Consider the following 17,444-nt stretch of genomic DNA (forward strand, 5'->3'; position numbering starts at 1 on the left):
ACAGACAAACCATTTTTATGGAAATATTTGTTACTTTTAAAAAATTGTTGTCCAGAGATCCTTAGACTGACAGCAAATCCCTGCCCTCCAGCACATTATTCAACAGTGAGCATCACCAATTTAAACCTGTTAAATATACATATTTCACTACCAAGGCAGAAACAACTTTCTACATCTTTGTAAATTTATGTGGTCTCCATCATCCGAAATGCTTTGGATTTTTTTGTACTTTTAAGTTATTTGTATAAAAATTTTAAAAACACGACCAACATGCAGTTCAAAGAGAGTACAGTATTCTCTGGATAGATAGGTCTATATTTAACCTTGGTTAAAAGAATGAAAAAGAATTTAGAAACCCTCTAGCTTTTTCTTTAAAAAAAAACAACCCACCCAAAAGTAGAGGGAAATCAAGTAAGAAATTCCACTTAGGCTATTTATATAAAGTGAAGTTTTTCATCTATTACCTATACAGTGAACCCTCGAGTTTCGCGTGTTCAAGTATCGCGAAAGGGCTATTTCGCGAGTTTTCAACCAGGAAGTAAACTCCACCATCTGCGCATGCGTGCCCTTCCACGCATGCATAGATGGTGGAGTTTCCCCGCCGGGCAGAGGCTTCCCTGGGTCTTCCCCCTCTTGCCCCCGTAAGACCCCAGCGGCGGCGCGAGCAACGGCGTGGGCGGGCGGGCGGCACGCGCTTGGGGACATCCCAGCTCCGCTCCCCAGCTGGGGAAAGCGCGCGCGTTTGGGGACTCCCTAGATCCGCTCCCCAGCTGGGGAGCGGATCTAGGGAGTCCCCAAACGCGCGCGCTTTCCCCAGCAATGCGCGCGCTTTCCCCAGCAACGCGCGCGCGGTGGGGACTCCCTAGATCCGCTCCCCAGCTGGGGAGCGGATCTAGGGAGTCCCCAAACGCGCACGCTTTCCCCAGCAACGCGCGCGCGGTGGGGACTCCCTAGATCCGCTCCCCAGCTGGGGAGCGGATCTAGGGTGTCCCCAAACGCGCGCGCTTTCCCCAGCAACGCGCGCGCTTTCCCCAGCAACGCGCGCGCGGTGGGGACTCCCTAGATCCGCTCCCCAGCTGGGGAGCGGATCTAGGGAGTCCCCAAACGCGCGCGCTTTCCCCAGCAATGCGCGCACGGTGGGGACTCCCTAGATCCGCTCCCCAGCTGGGGAGCGGATCTAGGGAGTCTCCACCGCGCGCGCGTTGCTGGGGAAAGCGCGCGCGTTTGGGGACTCCCTAGATCCGCTCCCCAGCTGGGGAGCGGATCTAGGGAGTCCCCAAACGCGCGCGCACCCCAGGCGCGAGCAACGGGGTGGGCGGGCGAAGGGCGGGCGGCAGTGGAAGCAAAAACACCATCTGCGCACGCGCAGATGGTGTTTTTACTTCCGCACCGCTACTTCGCTAAAAATCGATCATCGCGTGGGGTCCTGGAACGGAACCCTCGCGATGATCGAGGGTTCACTGTACATGCTTTCTGAGAAGCAAGTGCCATTAAGCTTAATGGGGCTTATTCTCATATAAAATGATATAGAAAATATTAATGAAAAACCAAACAACATATTTGCCACTTCTATAGCTATCATCGTGCATGCACGCACCTTTAGTAAAATATTTAGTCCAGATTACAAAAGGTTTATTTTTTCTATACAAACCTAAAGTGATATCATAATGTCTGAAATTTCTGGTTTTTTTAAAAAAAGATAAAAGCACTTAAATATGCAGTTAAACATCAGCGATGAAGATTAAATTCCCATCTTCTAAAAGTTTAAGTTTTATAGTCCTATCATTTATTCATTCACAAATCCTTTAACCATCCATAAGTCTAATTCCATTATCATAATTTAGCCCTTCAATGCCCCAATTAGTTATGCATGTTTGAGAAACAGAAGGAAATAAACAAAATTTGTCTATTTGCATTATGCCATGAGAATGGGATCACGATTCTGACAGGCTCCTTTATCTGTTACTGTGCTGAACAATGAATAATTGATCCAAAGATTCTAAAAACAAATATATTATTCTAGCCCAATGTTAAAAACTGTTTTCTTTACAAATTAATACAATTCGGCTCCTCATTATATTACATTTTAATAAAAGAATCCCCAAAAGCATATAAACTTGTACAAATAAGCGCGCTAGCCTCACTGCTGGCCCGGCTTCAGCCTGACACATCTGCAAATTATCTTAGTAGAACAGGAACCTAAAGATTCACTCAAGGGAAACACCTCAACAATTTCATTGCTGGAAAATAATCCCCTCTAAAGATATTAAATAGATGAGTTCACATGAACCATGAGGAAATGCAAAAACCTAGGAAGGCAATCAAGAATCAAACGTTGACAATGCTAATGAAAGAGAAAATACAATTAATGCTTGTAGAGAATGGCAAATATATTCATGGCACACATTAAACATCCCAGTCTGCAACTCTGACCTTGATTTTAAAAAAAGATCTGCAGACACTTAAACCAAAAGTTTAGAAAATGCTTTCAAGAAATACTTCCCCAAGCTCAATTCAACCATGATAACTAATTAAAATGGTAACTAATTTGGAATGTCCAATTCATATCCTCTGCAAAGGCTTAATTTTTAGAAGAGGATGCTTTTAGAAGTCGTTGCTCTAACAAATTTGTCTTTTATTACTCATTTTGGGGGGGGGGGGGATGGATTTGGTGTCCTACTGACTTAGTCCAGGGAAAAATGTCAAGAATACATATTTCAGCATTCATAAAAAGAGATGGAAAAATATATTTACGGGATGCTTTTCTCTGTCAAGCATACAAACCCCACCTCAGCCACAGTTTGGTGATGACTACATAAAGTCACGCTGTGTTCTTAGGTAGAAAGACATGATTTTTTTCATTGGAAAGAATATTCTGAAGATGTGTCATCACAATACACAAAAAGAAAAAAAAATGCAGCTGTGGATCAAATTCCTGCTGTATTCAAACTGTAACATTAGGATAAGAACCTGAGCAAATGCTTTTCTCAAGAGACATTTTAAAATTCTCAGCCTATCCGAAATTTTAGTAGTTTGCTCTTTTAAAGCAATGATCCAGAGACAGATTCATCGGCAGTTCTGACGTTACCTCTTCCAGGATGTCTGGAAAGAAATATGTTGAGACAATTCCTTCTGCAGTGTCAAAACGAACAATGTTCACAGGCAGTTCTTCACAGACCCTTACCCCCCTCCACAAAATCCATCAAGAATAACTCTACGAAAAGCTAGAGAAAAGAGGTATTCCAGTTTCTACGAAAACATCCGAAAAGACAAGCCAGTGTGACCTTGAATAAAATGTCCTTTTAAAAGTGCACAGCTTTCTTCCTTGCAGACCAGAAGGGAAAACTTATCACTGGAAACTGTAGTGGTATCATCCCCGTCTTCTGTGATATTGAGGTCTTACACAATGGGTTTTCAACTGGCAGATCCATCACAAACAACTACGGGTTCAGATCCTCTGGAGTTAAAACTTGTTGTCCAATAATCTACATTTGTAAAACCTTGGGAAGAAAAACAATAACACCAGATTATGATGATTTATTACAAGATGCCATTGGAAGTGATGGTGCTCGGAAACATCACATCATTCTATTTCCATGGCATGCAACAGTGGTACCTCTACCTACAAACGCCTCTACTTACGAACTTCCCTTGATGAGAACCGGGTGTTTAAGATTTTTTTGCCTCTTCTCAAGAATCATTTTCCACTTACAAACCCGAGTCTCCAAAACTGTAACCAAAAAAGGCAGGGAGAAGCCTCTGTGGGGCCTCTCTAGGAATCTCCTGGGAGGAAACAAAGCCAGAAAAGGAAGGGCAAAGCCTCTGTGGGGCCTCTCTAGGAATCTCCTGGGAGGAAACAAGGCCAGAAAAGGCAGAGAGAAGTCTCTGTGGGGCCTCTCTAGGAATCTCCTGGGAGGAAACAAGGCCAGAAAAGGCAGGGAGAAGCCTCTCTAGGAATCTTCTGGGGGGAAACAGGGCCTCCACCCTTCCTGTGGTTTCCCCAACTGCATGCATTATTTGCTTTTACATTGATTCCTATGGGAAAAATTGCTTCTTCTTACAAACTTTTCTACTTAAGAACTTTGTCACAGAACGAATTAAGTTCGTACGTACAGGTACTTCAATGAATTTCCTTGCCACTATCCGGATCGGGATAACTCATCATGACCAATTCAGCATGGGACAACTCAGTGAGGGCAGGTGAAGGGAGAACTGGGCAGGCAAATGAGCAACTACGCAGAGTGGAGAGCGATTAGCTGGAAGTTTCTCACCAGAGGGAAAGCCAGGTGGGTAGGTGTGCAAGCAGGTGGGCAGAGCATAGAGTGGTGATGGCTGGGGGCTTCCCATTTTCAAACACACCTGCCGCTGCTGCCACACCAAGATCTAGGCTAGTGATGGCAAACCTTTTTTTCCTCAGGTGCCAAAAGAGCGTGCACGCGCACTATCATGCATGCACAAGCGCCCACACCATAATTCAATGGCTGGGGGGGGACAAAAACAGCTCCCCCCCCCCTTGGAAGCCCTCTGTTTCCCAACTTCTGGTGGGCCCAGTAGGCTTGTGTTTTGCCCTCCCCAGGCTCCAAAGAATTCCCTGGAGCTGGGGGAGGATAAAAACGCCCTCCCCCATTCCCCCAGAGGCCCCCAGGAAGCCCAAAATACCCTCCCAGAGCCTTTAGATGAGCCAAAAATCAGCTGGCCAGCACAAACCATGCACGCTGGAGCTGAGCTAGGGCAATGGCTTGTGTGTCAGCAGATATGGCTCCGTGTGACACCTGTGACATAGGTTTGCCATCACTGATCTAGGCCATTCAGAGTTCAGGATGTGAGGCAATGGCAGTGGTGTTCAGGCTGTTCAGTTTATTAGTTAGTTAGTTAGTTAGTTAGTTAGTTAGTTAGTTAGTTAGTTAGTTAGTTAGTTAGTTAGTTAGTTAGTTAGTTAGTTATTTTATTAGATTTGTATGCCGCCCCTCTCCGTAGACTCGGGGAGGCTCACAACATACAATAGAACAATTCACAACAAATCTAATACATTTAAAAAAACATTTAAAACCCCCATTATTAAACCAGACATACACACAGACATACCATACATAAATTGTATAGGCCTGGGGGAGGGGGGCGAATGCCTCAATTCCCCCATGCCTGACGGCAGAGGTGACTTTTAAGGAATTTATGGAAGGCAAGGAGGGTGGGGGCAGTTCTAATCTCCGGGGGGAGCTGGTTCCAGAGAGTTGGGGCCGCCACAGAGAAGGCTCTTCCCCTGGGACCCGCCAGACAACATTGTTTAGTCGACGGGACCCGGAGAAGGCCAACTCTGTGGGACCTAATCGGTCGCTGGGATTCGTGCGGCAGAAGGCGGTCCCAGAGATAGGGGGACAGCCAGGAGGTGGCAGTCATTTTCACACTCTCTACTGTTGCAGGCTGTTCGGCGGTAGCAACGACAGGAGATGTGAATATTCTTATTCAGGAGCAGAGCTCCTGCAATCACGTTAGGGATAGAGATGAAGTTTATAGCTGGAGCAGAAGGCCCGAACGCTGATTCCATAAGAACAGACTAAGGTTTACTTTGTGCAGGAATAGCACAGCCAGCCTCTCCCCAAGCATTAGTACTGATGAGGGAGGACTGTAGGGCCCCGTCAACGTTACCGGTATCTGCAGAGGGCTGAGGAGGCAGCGTAAGACCTCCTTCCTGCCTTCTTCGTTAACTTTTGTAGGGCATGATAGTGCATTCTCTCATCTCGTTCTATGGCCTTAGAGGAAGATCAGGAAGAACGATCTTTCGGGGGGGGGGGGGGAGGCAAATCAGCCTGATTTTCTTCAGGCATAGCCGCTGTCTTTTGCCTCTTTTTGGTCAATGCCTGTGTGACTAGAGTGGAAATAGCCACTTCAGCCATTTTTACCGTTAGTTCTGAGCATGAAACAAGCTTTGAAAATGGCCACAGCGGCAAATACGCTACCAGCGTCTGCACACAGCAAGTTGATTTCGTGCCTAAAGTACTGACCAAAGAGCCTCCGTCAGAGCGTAAAGAGCAAGCTCTATTGCCCTGGAGGATTTGGGAGACAGCCTTTAGCTTAAATCTTGTAGCTGATTGAGGTGTAGGCGGAAGAAACGGCCTCTTAAAGAGATCGCATAAAAGCACTTTAAATCTCTTTCCCCAGCACAGCGCTAGCGGCAGCTGCTGCAGCAGGCCCTTCCCGCCTCCAGATTTTAGGAAATATATGAAGGGAATTTCCTAAAGGAAAGAATAGTTCTCAAACAACACCTAATACCTTTAACTAGCAATCAGATAGAATGATCCATGTCCTAGCTCATGAAGGACTGAGACTAAAAACTGAGGGAAGATCCAAGATGGTGGCCGGAATTGTCTTTCAAAATGATTGGCAGGCTCAGTCCTCAATGTGATTGGACGAGGAGAACCCTATCTGAATGCTAGGACCAACCCATACAGAGAATGGGAAATTATCCAACCTCCAACACCACTTCCCCCCTTACCCTGCCCACTATACTGAACGGTCCAAATACCGCTGCTCCTACCAAACGGCTTGAATCTTGAACTCTGCAGTAGCAGGGGATGGGAAAATGGGAAATCTCCAGCCCTTGCCGCTGCCATTCTGCACTCTGCCCACCTGTTCATTTACCTGCCTGGCTCTCTCTCAGATGGGAAGCCCCCAGCCACTGCTGCTCAGATCTCTGCCCACAACTCAGCTCTACCTTTGGCTGGCTGCCAGGAGTTGTTGCCATGGTAAAATTAGCCACATTCAGTTGTCCTGCAATGACTTGGTGGCAATGATTTGGCAGAGGCAACTTGGTGGTAGTGATCTGGCCACGCTGAATTGTCTTTGCTCAATTGTCCCTAGACTCACTAGTATCTTACATAAGGTAAATTATCCATATATACATGTTCTGGCCTTAACAATATGATATAGCTTAGAGAAAATCAATTTGTTAAGACAAGCAAGATTTCTTTGGGAGTATAAAAAATTTACTTCACCATTTGTCTTCATAGGAACAATTTCATTAAATGGCTTCAATGAAACAGACCTAATAGTCTCAAGAGTCTACTTCAACACTCTACAAACACTAGGATATCCATGACACCTCTAGAGAGCATGAGTTTGCCCAACTCGGCCCAAAACGGCCCAAAACCTGTGAGACTCCAACATTCTTGTATGAGGTTTTGAGGATAAAAGTTCATGTAATTTTTTTAATGGATAGTCATTGCCTGAAAAGATTGCTCACCCTTTGCCTGCCCGACTCTTGCTATATTCCAATGTAATGTTTATACATCTACATTCCCTTCTTTGAACTGTGATGATCAATCACCTTTGGTCTGGCCTAGCCTTGTACAACAATGAAGCAACATTATTTACTATATTGTAGCCTTCCCCTAAACAGCACTTTGACTTTTGGCTGCTGCAATAGACTCAACACAAACTTCCTATAATGCCAAATGCAGTTTTGTAGGGTAAAAAACCAATTTAGAAAACCACATCGTGTATACAGAGTTCATGTTTTTTTCCCAATAGATAGGGTGTGGAATATATTTTCTCTGTTGCTGCATTATAAAGCTTAAAGCAGTTAGTAGGGCAAAATGTCACAAGCTACAAGTCAGGGCTTGCTTTTTTTTTTTCCAGCAGCAAAACTTAGTTGCAGCTAGTTGCTGTTTGTAGGATCAACTCCTATTGCTGTATCAATTCTCACCAATATCTCCAGCTTCCAGCTCTACCATCAATGCCTTGCAGTGTTCTCTGCAGAAGAGAGACGGAAGAACATGCAAGTTGAGCTGACCGCTTCCTACCACAAAGGTGTTCTGCAGTCTGTAGGTCTGAAAAATAAAAAAAGAAAGACTATTCATTTTATTATCACCCAGAAACCTTTATACTGTATTTTTCGGAGTGTAAGACACACCTTTTTCCTCCCTAAAAGAAGCTGATAATTAGGGTGCATCTTATACTCTGAATGTAGCTTTTCCCCCCAGCCCTAACCAGGTGGTAATGATCTTCCCAGCTCTTACCTTGCAAGCTCTTTCATGTTACTCTCTGCAAAAAAGGTTTTCCAAACCCTGTTTTTGTAGGGTATTTTTTTTTCATTCTCTATTTGCTCAAAATGTTTCTTTCCAGCCCTAACCAGGTACTAACAATGTTCCCAGCTCTTACTGGCTTGCAAGCTCTTTCATTGTTAACTCTCTGCAAAGAAAAATGTTTTCCAACCCCTAAGTCTTTGCAGGGTTTTTTCCATTGCTCTATTTGCTCCGATTGCTTCTTTCCAGGTGCTAATGATGTTCCCAGCTCTTACTGGCTTGCAAGCTCTTTCATTGTTACTCTCTCAGAATAAAGGTTTTTTATTTAACCAGGGGATAAAATAATGTGCTGAACCTGACCAGACTAAGGACGCTAGCCAGATGAATACCTGGTAAGCAGATTCTTTTCCCTATTTTCCTCCCAAAAAACTAAGGTGCGTCTTATACTCGATGCAGCTTATACTCTGAAAAATACGGTCATTTTAATGGAAAGGGGGGGAAACATAAAATTGAATTCAAAGAAATTGAAGGCATGTTGCTCTTCTGCAACATCAAACCAGAGCCATAATAAGTAAGACCCCCCACAACCATCTTTCAAGAAACTTGTCATCCAAGCAGTTCTAAAGTTCGATGCTATCCAGGGACATTTGCAAAATAGCAGGTGCAATGTTGTAATCAGAGCACCATCACTCTTCTATATGCACATGGCAATACAACCAAATTTTGTCACCCCGTTGCTTATCTGATAGGTTTGAACAAATGCCCAGCAACATTACACCTGTCTTGAAGAACTGTTACGTTTGTTTGTTTTCAATCACTTGCCTTACAAGAAAAAAGTGCAGCCCAGCAATGGAATCTTCTTCTTCGTATTGCTATAACCAGGGGTGGGCTACTGGGGGAACAAGGGGGAACGCACCCCAGAGCACCCAATTTGCACTGAAAGGCGTTAAAAGAAAATGCAGGGCTTCCTGCATAAGCCACGCCCACAGTGTGGTAGTAGCCCTTCACTGGCTATAATCAACTAGACCAGGGGTAGGCAAAGTTGGCTCTTCTATGACATATGGACTTCAGCTCCCAGAGTTCCTGAGCTAGCATGATTGGTTCAGGAATTCTGGGAGTTGAAGTCCACAAGTCATAGAAGAGCCAACTTTCCCTACCTCTGAACTGGACTAAAGACCATTCCTCTCCCCTCACAAAGGACAGGATAGATTACAGTTCCATGAGAAAGAAGGACAGAACTATCACTCCTGACAATATATTCTGCCCTTTCTGGGCAACCATTTCCCTCCCAGTCAACCCTTTTAGGATAATGTTAGCACTAAGAACATGTCTTCCTTTTCTCTCCATATCTTTCTACCTCACATCTTTTTTCATTCTTAATCTGAGGGCATGAGGCCTTCTAGTTCTTCTATTGCAAAAACCATCGTCAGAGCTTTTTAAACGTAAATGCAAAATACAAATGCTTTTAGGAAAAGTCATTCTTTTTCAGCCTACTGTTCCTGGTGCAAAACTAAAATGTAAAAAGGAAAGGAATTTTTAACACTAAGCACACCGACCATATCTTGAAGTCGTGGATGGTGGATGAGGAAACAGCTTTTTAGAGAGATGTCCTTTGGAAACAGCAGCGAAGAGAAGATGGGAAAAATCTCTTGCAGAATCTGAGATTTATTCTGAGGGGTTTGCCTATGGGACATTTTAGAGAATAAGAAAGAAAGCAGGCACTTCACAATGGCATTGCTACTGAGTTCTAAACTGCTTCAAAACAGTCATCGTTTGCTATCCTGATATCTATATCTGGCTTAATTTAACATACGTGACACGAAAAAAAACGCACACAGTCACACACAAATCAGATGTCAATGTGTGGATATGAGCATTTGGATTAGAAAGTGAACCTTCTTTAGCTAATTTTAGATAATCTATATAATCTATATTCTCCAAGAAAATAATAGAATAGAATAGAATTTTTCATTGGCCAAATGTGATTGGACACACAAGGAATTTGTCTTGGTGCATATGCTCTCAGCGTACTATAATATAGGCAAGGAATCAGGAGATTGGTCAAGATCAGGATCAGATATGATCTTAAAGTTTCTGTCTGGAAAGGGAGAAAAATTACGCTTATTAGCCAATTAAATTCTGAAAAAGTAAAACAAAGAAAGGCGTCACCAAGTCCAGTCTTAACCAAAGCCACATGGGAAAGACTTTGGGAATCCTAACTTACTCATCATTCCAAGAAAATGGAGGGCAGGGAAAAATGAGAAATCCCAGTGTGGAGACTTGTCATGATTCATACTGAGATACTGTGCACCCAAACTGTCCATCATAAGTTTTTTGTTTTTTTTTTAAATACAGCATTGGATGATAGGGAACACTGTATTTCACAAATAGGGAAAGCCCAGATATGACTCAAAGCATCAACCATTACGGTCCTACAATATTTATATAAAACATCACGTTCTTTCAACCCACTGCCAGAGAGCATGTCCACTGAAAGATTCAAAAATATGAAGGGAAAAACCTGGTGTACAAGGTAACAGGGCTTTTAACCTTGAACTGAACTTTCAAACAAGCAGAGATTTACAAAAGACTTCTCAGCTGTATTCAGTGGAACTTAGGATTCTGCAATAAATTGATGAGATTCCAGGAGAAATTTTTTTTTGGGGGGGGGGGGAGCAGAGAGAGATTGAATGCAGTCAATCCTTTATCAATAGAGCTTTGCCTTTTGATTAGGTTTTTACAATTTTTTAAAAAAAATTTAAGAGATTCCCCAGCCAGGAAAAAGAAAAACTCCAGTTTTGGATTAATAAACTATATAAAGGGACACTTAATAGAATTTGAAACAATAAAATAAAGTCACTGAAGGGCAGATTAAAGATGTAAAACCCTATGGGGGTGGGGGATGGAAATTTAGAGAAGGAATATCCCTTTCTATTTTTCAAGAACTTTTTGTTATTTTCAGAAAAATCTGGGGGCGAGGAGGAGAAAGATTGAAATAATTCCTTTGAAATTCTACATAACATGATCATGTTAAGAATGATATTGGTCACTGATTGAAAACTGTCACATGAAATCAAGAAATATACTAGCATGAGAAATATAAAGTACAGAAGCTTGCAATATGTACCACTAAGCCTTCGATTTTCACAAGCTCATAAAAAAAATTTAAAAATTGATTTTTGAATCTGCCAATCACAATAGCAGTAGAGTAATTAATAGTTCTGTGCACAATTTGGAAATTATTTTGTGAAAAGGTCTTTAGTGTTATACAGGAACAAAGGGGGGATTTAAAAATGGCTGCCAAATGAAATCACAGGTCACATCTACACGGGGGGGGAGAGAGAGAGAGAGAGACCCCTGAGCACAAGTACAGTACTTCTCTGCCATCAGCTAAAGAAGCCATGTCCTTTTCCAAACTTCTATCCAGGTATGAAAAAATTATGTTGCTCTTGAAATAACTGACTCTGTAAAGCAACTCTTAAAAGTGTAGCATCTTTTTGCAGGTTGGTGGACAGGCGCAGTGCTCCCATATCGTTTTCAAGGGAACATAGCCCTACCGATTAAATAACATTTCTTTTTGGCAAAATGCATATGCTGCATCTTGATTCCTTACTCCCTTTTTTCCTCCACATGTTTTCTTTAAATGGCACTTTCAGCAGCTGGCTAATGGGGCAGGAGCATCTCATCCATGTCCCATCCGGTTCTTAGTTCTCCTAATATTTTAACTATGTGTTGTTTTAATCTTTCGACTACTTTTACTTGTTTTATAACCTGCAAGCCACCCAGATTCACCTTATAAGAAATATGGGCTAGCTAAATAACTAACCACAAATCAAACAAACAAATAAACAAATAAACAAACAAATACATGAATGAATGAATGAATGAATGAATGAATGAATGAATGAATGACCGACCGACCGACCGACCGACTGACCAACTCATAGGTTCCCCAAAGAAGTATTTGCAAAATTACAATGATAGTAACTTTCCACTTATTAGAATTCAAAATTGATTGAAAAGACAACATCTAGTATAGCAGTTAAAGTACTGTACAGCAGAACACAAAACACTTTTTATCTAGTACAGTCACTTTCCAGCTTCCGCTGAAATAAAAAAAAACCATTCAGGATTTTTTATGGAAGAAACATCCAAAGTCTTGTAGATTTTGTCTGTGCATTGACCATCCCAAACCAGTTGCTCCATGCACAGAACACTTTGTACAACCTCACTTCATAGTTAATAATTAAACACTGCATATATTTTAATTTCTCCAAAAATTCCTTTTAAAAAATAGCATTTTTTCCCCAAAGTTTCCAGAATTTTTGCATTTTTTCGACAGACTTGAATCCTGAAATCATTTAAACGGTGCAGTGACTGTTAACTGGAACTTAGTGATCTAAGTTGTAAATTGGAGTCAAACGTTTTTGCATGGCCTCCAATCTACACAGAGCACAATCCACTATCCCTCCATAGGTGGGCATGCTGCCATAGTGCAGTTTAAAGGCTTCACGCTCGCCTCTAATCCAAAAGATAAAAAAGCAATTGTTATTTATTATATAGTAGCCCTTAGTGGCCACATGGGCTTAGTCTGGCCTCCAAAGTATGAGATCTTCCAGAATAAGAGGAATCAATAATTCTGATGAGTTTCAGAGCCTACTACTACAGTGGTACCTCTACTTACAAACTTAATTCGTTCCGTGACCTGGTTCTTAAATAGAAACGTTTGTAAGAAGCAGCAATTTTTCCCATAGGAATCAATGTAAAAACAAATAATATGTGCGATTGGGTGGAGGCCCTGTTTCCTCCCAGGAGATTCCTAGAGAGGCCCCATGGAGGCTTCTCCCCACCTTTTCCGGCCCTGTTTCCTCCCAGGAGATTCCTAGAGAGACCCCACGGAGGCTTCTCCCTGCCTTTTCCGGTTACAGTTTCGGAGGCTTGGGTTTATAAGTGAAAAATGGATCTTGAGAAGAGGTAAAAAAAATCTTGAACATCCGGTTCTTATCTAGAAAAGTTCGTAAGTTGAGGCATTCTTAGGTAGAGGTACCACTGTACTATGTGATTTAATTACTTTTAAAAAAATCAGCATACTGACAGGGCCACTTCTCCATTTCAATCAAGAAAGATAATTCAAAAAATAAAAATAAAAATTATGGGGATAGCAACCGTTATCTCTTTTCTAGTGCTGTATCTCATCCCTACTCCTTGCTCTTCAATGCTTCTGAAAGTTGCATCACTGAATGTCAGCTGGGGCTACTGTTGAGCTAGCTCTAGAGAGGCAGGGGACCTCTAAAAGCCCAAACTCACCAGAAAACAGGAAATGGAGGTTGCTGCTTGGAAGGGCCGCTCCATAACTCAGCTGCCTCCTCTTGTATCACAAAATTTGTCAATTCGGGATAGAGGGACTGAAAATGTTTCATTTCAGCATAAGAACGATACTGTCCTGTCTGATGAGAAGAAGATGACACTGCTTTTGTTAAAAGCCTTTTCATATGTCCATATGTCCCCCCCCCCATACAAATATACTGCTCAAAAAAAATAAAGGGAACACTCAAATGACACATCCTAGATCTGAATGAATGAAATATTCTTATTGAATACTTTGTTCTGTACAAAGTTGAATGTGCACAAACAGCGTGTGAAATTGATTGTCAATCAGTATTGCTTCCTAAGTGGACAGTTTGATTTTCAAAAGTTTGACTTACTTGAAGGTATACTGTGTTGCTTAAGTGTTCCCTTTACTTTTTTGAGCAGTGTCGAATAGAACAGAACAGAATAAAATAACAGAGTTGGAAAGGATCTTGGAAGTATTCTAGTCCAAACTTTACATTGCTTCAGACAAGTAGTTATCCAACATCTTCTTAAAAACTTCCAGTGTTTGAGGTTAATAGAAACATAGAAGTCTGACGGCAGAAAAAGACCTCATGGTCCATCTAGTCTGCCCTTATACTATTTTCTGTATTTTATCTTAATGCCCATGTTTCACATGCATGTATTAGAACAGGTAGCAAACACTGATCAAAAATCTTTCTCTTCAGGCATAGGGGAAGATAGTCTTTGAAAATTATGCTTAGCTTAACCTTTCATTGAGATCCATTGGCCAAGGTCAATTAGGGACCTTGGAGGTCTTAGGCAGGAAATCCTACACCACTTCAGACAAATGGTTATCCAACAACTTCTTAAAAACTTCCAGTGTTGGAACATTTACAACTTCTGGAGGCAAGTTGTTCCACTGTCAGGAAATTTCTCCTTAGTTATAAGTTGCTTCTCTCCTTGGTTAGTTTCCACCTGATGCTTCTTGCTCTACCTTCAAGTGTTTTGGAGAATAGCCTGACTCCCTCTTCCTTGTGGCAATCCCTGAGATATTGGAACACTGCCATCAAGTCTCTCTTAGTCCTTCTTTTCATTAAACTAGACATACCCAGTTCCTGCAACCATTCTTCATATGTTTTAGCCTCCAGTCCCCTAATTTGATTGATTGATTGACTGATTGATTTGATTTGACTTCTATGCAGCCCAATCCCATGGGACTCAGGGCAGCTTACAACAATACAAATACGATACAACAATAACAGAAGTCAAATATAAATGCTAAAACTATAAAATCCCATTATAAAACCCACAAAACAATTCTGTCACCTTTGTTGGTCTTCTCTGCACTCTCTCGAGTCTCAACAGGGGCGTACATAAGTGCACTGGTGTGCCTTTCATCCCCTGTCCAATTGTCTCTTCTTTCTTTCACCTATCTTATATATTCTCTTCCTTTCATTTATCCTCTCCTTTTAGTTCACTTTCACCCTCTTTTATATTATCACATGTCTATTTTTCTTCCTATGTATCTGTGTATTGGACAAATGAATAAATAAATAAATAAAAAATAAATAAACATCCCTTTTACATTGTGGCGACCAAAATTGAATTGTGGCATATTCCCAAGGCACTAATTGGCATATTACCAAAGCATATCAAAGTGGTATTAAGTTACCTTGATCAAGAGAGGCTGCCCTTGCAGCTGTCTGATGTCTGATAGCTGCCTCTCATCAACTGGAGCAACAAGAGTTTTCATGGAGCAGCAACAAGAACACTTGGCAGTTAGAGACATATTCCGTCTACAGTCTAAGCCCCACCACTCTGGACATTCTTTGGAAAAGAAGGAGAGAAGAGATGTATGAACCTCATTCAAAATTTCAGTTTTAAGCAAATAACAACCAATTCCAATCATTAGCAGTTCATTTCTAAACTTGCCGAGGAATATTAAGTGATTACTGAAAACTTCCAAGGCTAATTCATGAAGGGGGGAAAAAAACTTTTAAACTCAATATGGGCCACATCAGAAATAGCTCAGATGCCATATTTCATAGTCTACTTTCCAAACACTCTTGGAACTTAGTAGCATCTGATAATGTTGGATCCATGATTAAGACAGATAAACACTTTTGATAATCAAACGTAAAACTGAAGAGTGCAGCTCAACTACATGCAAAATACATTTAGGCATTATAGAGATTCATAATCATTTCAATTAGGGCAATAATAATTACACCAGTACAATGAAATTATAAAATTAAACAATTCTTTGGGGAAATCCTTTTGCTTGACTAAAGCAGCTTAGCTGAAGTGGCCTTGTGATACTGCACAACAACCCGAGATAAATAAGGTTTTATCTTTTAATGGTCCAATGTTTTGTTAATAACAGAGTACTCCAGTCAGCGAAGCAGTGGAAGTGATGTGCCGGTGCCTGGAGGCTATTGGGGTCTGGATGGGTGTCTACAGACTCAAGCTCAACCCTAATAAGACAGAGTGGCTGTGGATTTTGCCTCACAAGGACAATCCCATCTGTCCATCCATCACCCTGGGGGGGGATTATTGACCCCCACAGAGAGGGTTCGCAACTTGGGCGTCCTCCTCGATCCACAGCTTACATTAGAAAACCATCTCTCAGCTGTAGCGAGAATGGCGTTTGCTCAGGTTCACCTGGTGCACCAATTGTGGCCCCATTTGGACCGGGAGTCACTGCTCACAGTCACTCATGCCCCCATCACCTCGAGGTTCCACTACTGTAACACTCTCTACATGGGGCTACCTTTGAAGAGTGTTCAGAAACTTCAGATTGTGCAAAATGCAGCTGTGAGTGCATTCATGGGCTTACCTAGGTATGCCCATGTTACATCAACACTCCGCAGTCTGCATTGGCTGCCAATCAGTTTCCGGTCACAATTCAAAGTGTTGGTCATGACCTATAAAGCCCTTCATGGCATCGGGCCAGAATATCTCCGGGACCACCTTCTGCCACAAGAATCCCAGCGACCGGTTAGGGCCCACAGAGTTGGCCTTCTCCGGGTCCCGTCGACTAAACAATGTCGTCTGGCGGGACCCAGGGGAAAAGCCTTCTCTGTGGCGGCCCCGACCCTCTGGAACCAACTCCCCCCGGAGATTAGAACTGCCCCCACCCTCCCTGCCTTCCGTAAACTTCTTAAAACCCACCTCTGCCGCCAGGCATGGGGGAACTGAGACATCTCCCCCAGGCCTATACAGTTTATGCATGGTATGTTTGTGTGTATGTTTCTTTTTAATAAGGGGTTTTTAGTGACTTTTAATTATTAGATTTGTTATATATTATACTATTACTGTTGTAAGCCGCCCCGAGTCTACGGAGAGGGGCGGCATACAAATCTAATTATTATTATTAATAATAATAATAATAATAATAATAATAATAATAATAAAGTTACTTAGTACAGACCTTTGCATTAGGAAAATTATTGCCTGTGTGGATCTATTATCCTTTTGCAACAAGATACTAATAATATCCAGAATTATATTTAAGAAGAGAAAAGCCTTCTCTGTGGCGGGGAAAGAAGCCTATTATTCTTTGGGGAAAGATTTCTTCTCTCACATCATAACATCACAAAAGTTAATTCTTTCCAGCTTCTTAATCTGCATTCTTGATGTACTACTACTGAATATATGCTAAAACAATCATAATATGATTTGTTTGGAAAAGAAACATTACAATTATTTCAAATGGATAGCTGATCATAACCTTGGATTTCTCTAAAAGATAATATTTTTCAAAAGAGTTTCATTATGCCTTCTGAAAAAAAGACATGTCTTTCCTATTTATCATACATAGCTTTAATTAAAAAAAGAGATTAGGAAAACTATTTAACAGGGCTATGGATATCAAGTATCTAAAGATTTATCTTCTATAATAAAATTCAGTCTCTGTTGCGATTTCTATTACAGTCTAAGTGTATGCTAGGACCAAACAATGAAAATCCATGATAAAAGAGACCATTAAATTGTTTCAGAACTGTTAATCTCTGAAAAGTGTTTCAAAAATTGTATTCAATTTGTTTGGCTATAATTTAAACTACGTACTTCAGTTGGATAATTCAGAGTTATTGTTATTGAAATAATAGC

General features: G+C 41.6%; 2 protein-coding genes across 6 annotated transcripts in view; both read right to left on the minus strand.

Annotated features, from left to right (window-relative positions):
* Positions 1-17,444, minus strand: part of FKBP5 (FKBP prolyl isomerase 5) — a 1,202,894-nt gene that overhangs the window by 1,121,985 nt on the left and 63,465 nt on the right. The gene's annotated exons all lie outside the window — the stretch shown is intronic.
* The window catches only part of C3H6orf89 (chromosome 3 C6orf89 homolog), a 39,992-nt gene continuing 24,163 nt past the window's right edge, over positions 1,616-17,444 (minus strand). For 3 of the 5 annotated variants that reach the window (XM_070745210.1, XM_070745209.1, XM_070745211.1), the window contains exons 4-8: positions 15,007-15,161; positions 13,329-13,468; positions 9,578-9,704; positions 7,703-7,826; positions 1,990-3,500 (exon numbers count right to left, since the gene is read on the minus strand). In XM_070745210.1, the coding sequence (XP_070601311.1) occupies positions 3,415-3,500; positions 7,703-7,826; positions 9,578-9,704; positions 13,329-13,468; positions 15,007-15,161 (632 nt within the window). In that variant the 3' untranslated portion in view covers positions 1,990-3,414. Of the gene's footprint in view, positions 3,501-7,702; positions 7,827-9,577; positions 9,705-13,328; positions 13,469-15,006; positions 15,162-17,444 lie in introns of all 5 variants that reach the window. The other 2 variants (XM_070745214.1, XM_070745213.1) reach the window with 1 other exon arrangement.

Source organism: Erythrolamprus reginae, chromosome 3 (genome assembly GCF_031021105.1).
Source record: "Erythrolamprus reginae isolate rEryReg1 chromosome 3, rEryReg1.hap1, whole genome shotgun sequence".
NCBI classification, from domain to species: Eukaryota; Metazoa; Chordata; class Lepidosauria; order Squamata; family Dipsadidae; genus Erythrolamprus; species Erythrolamprus reginae.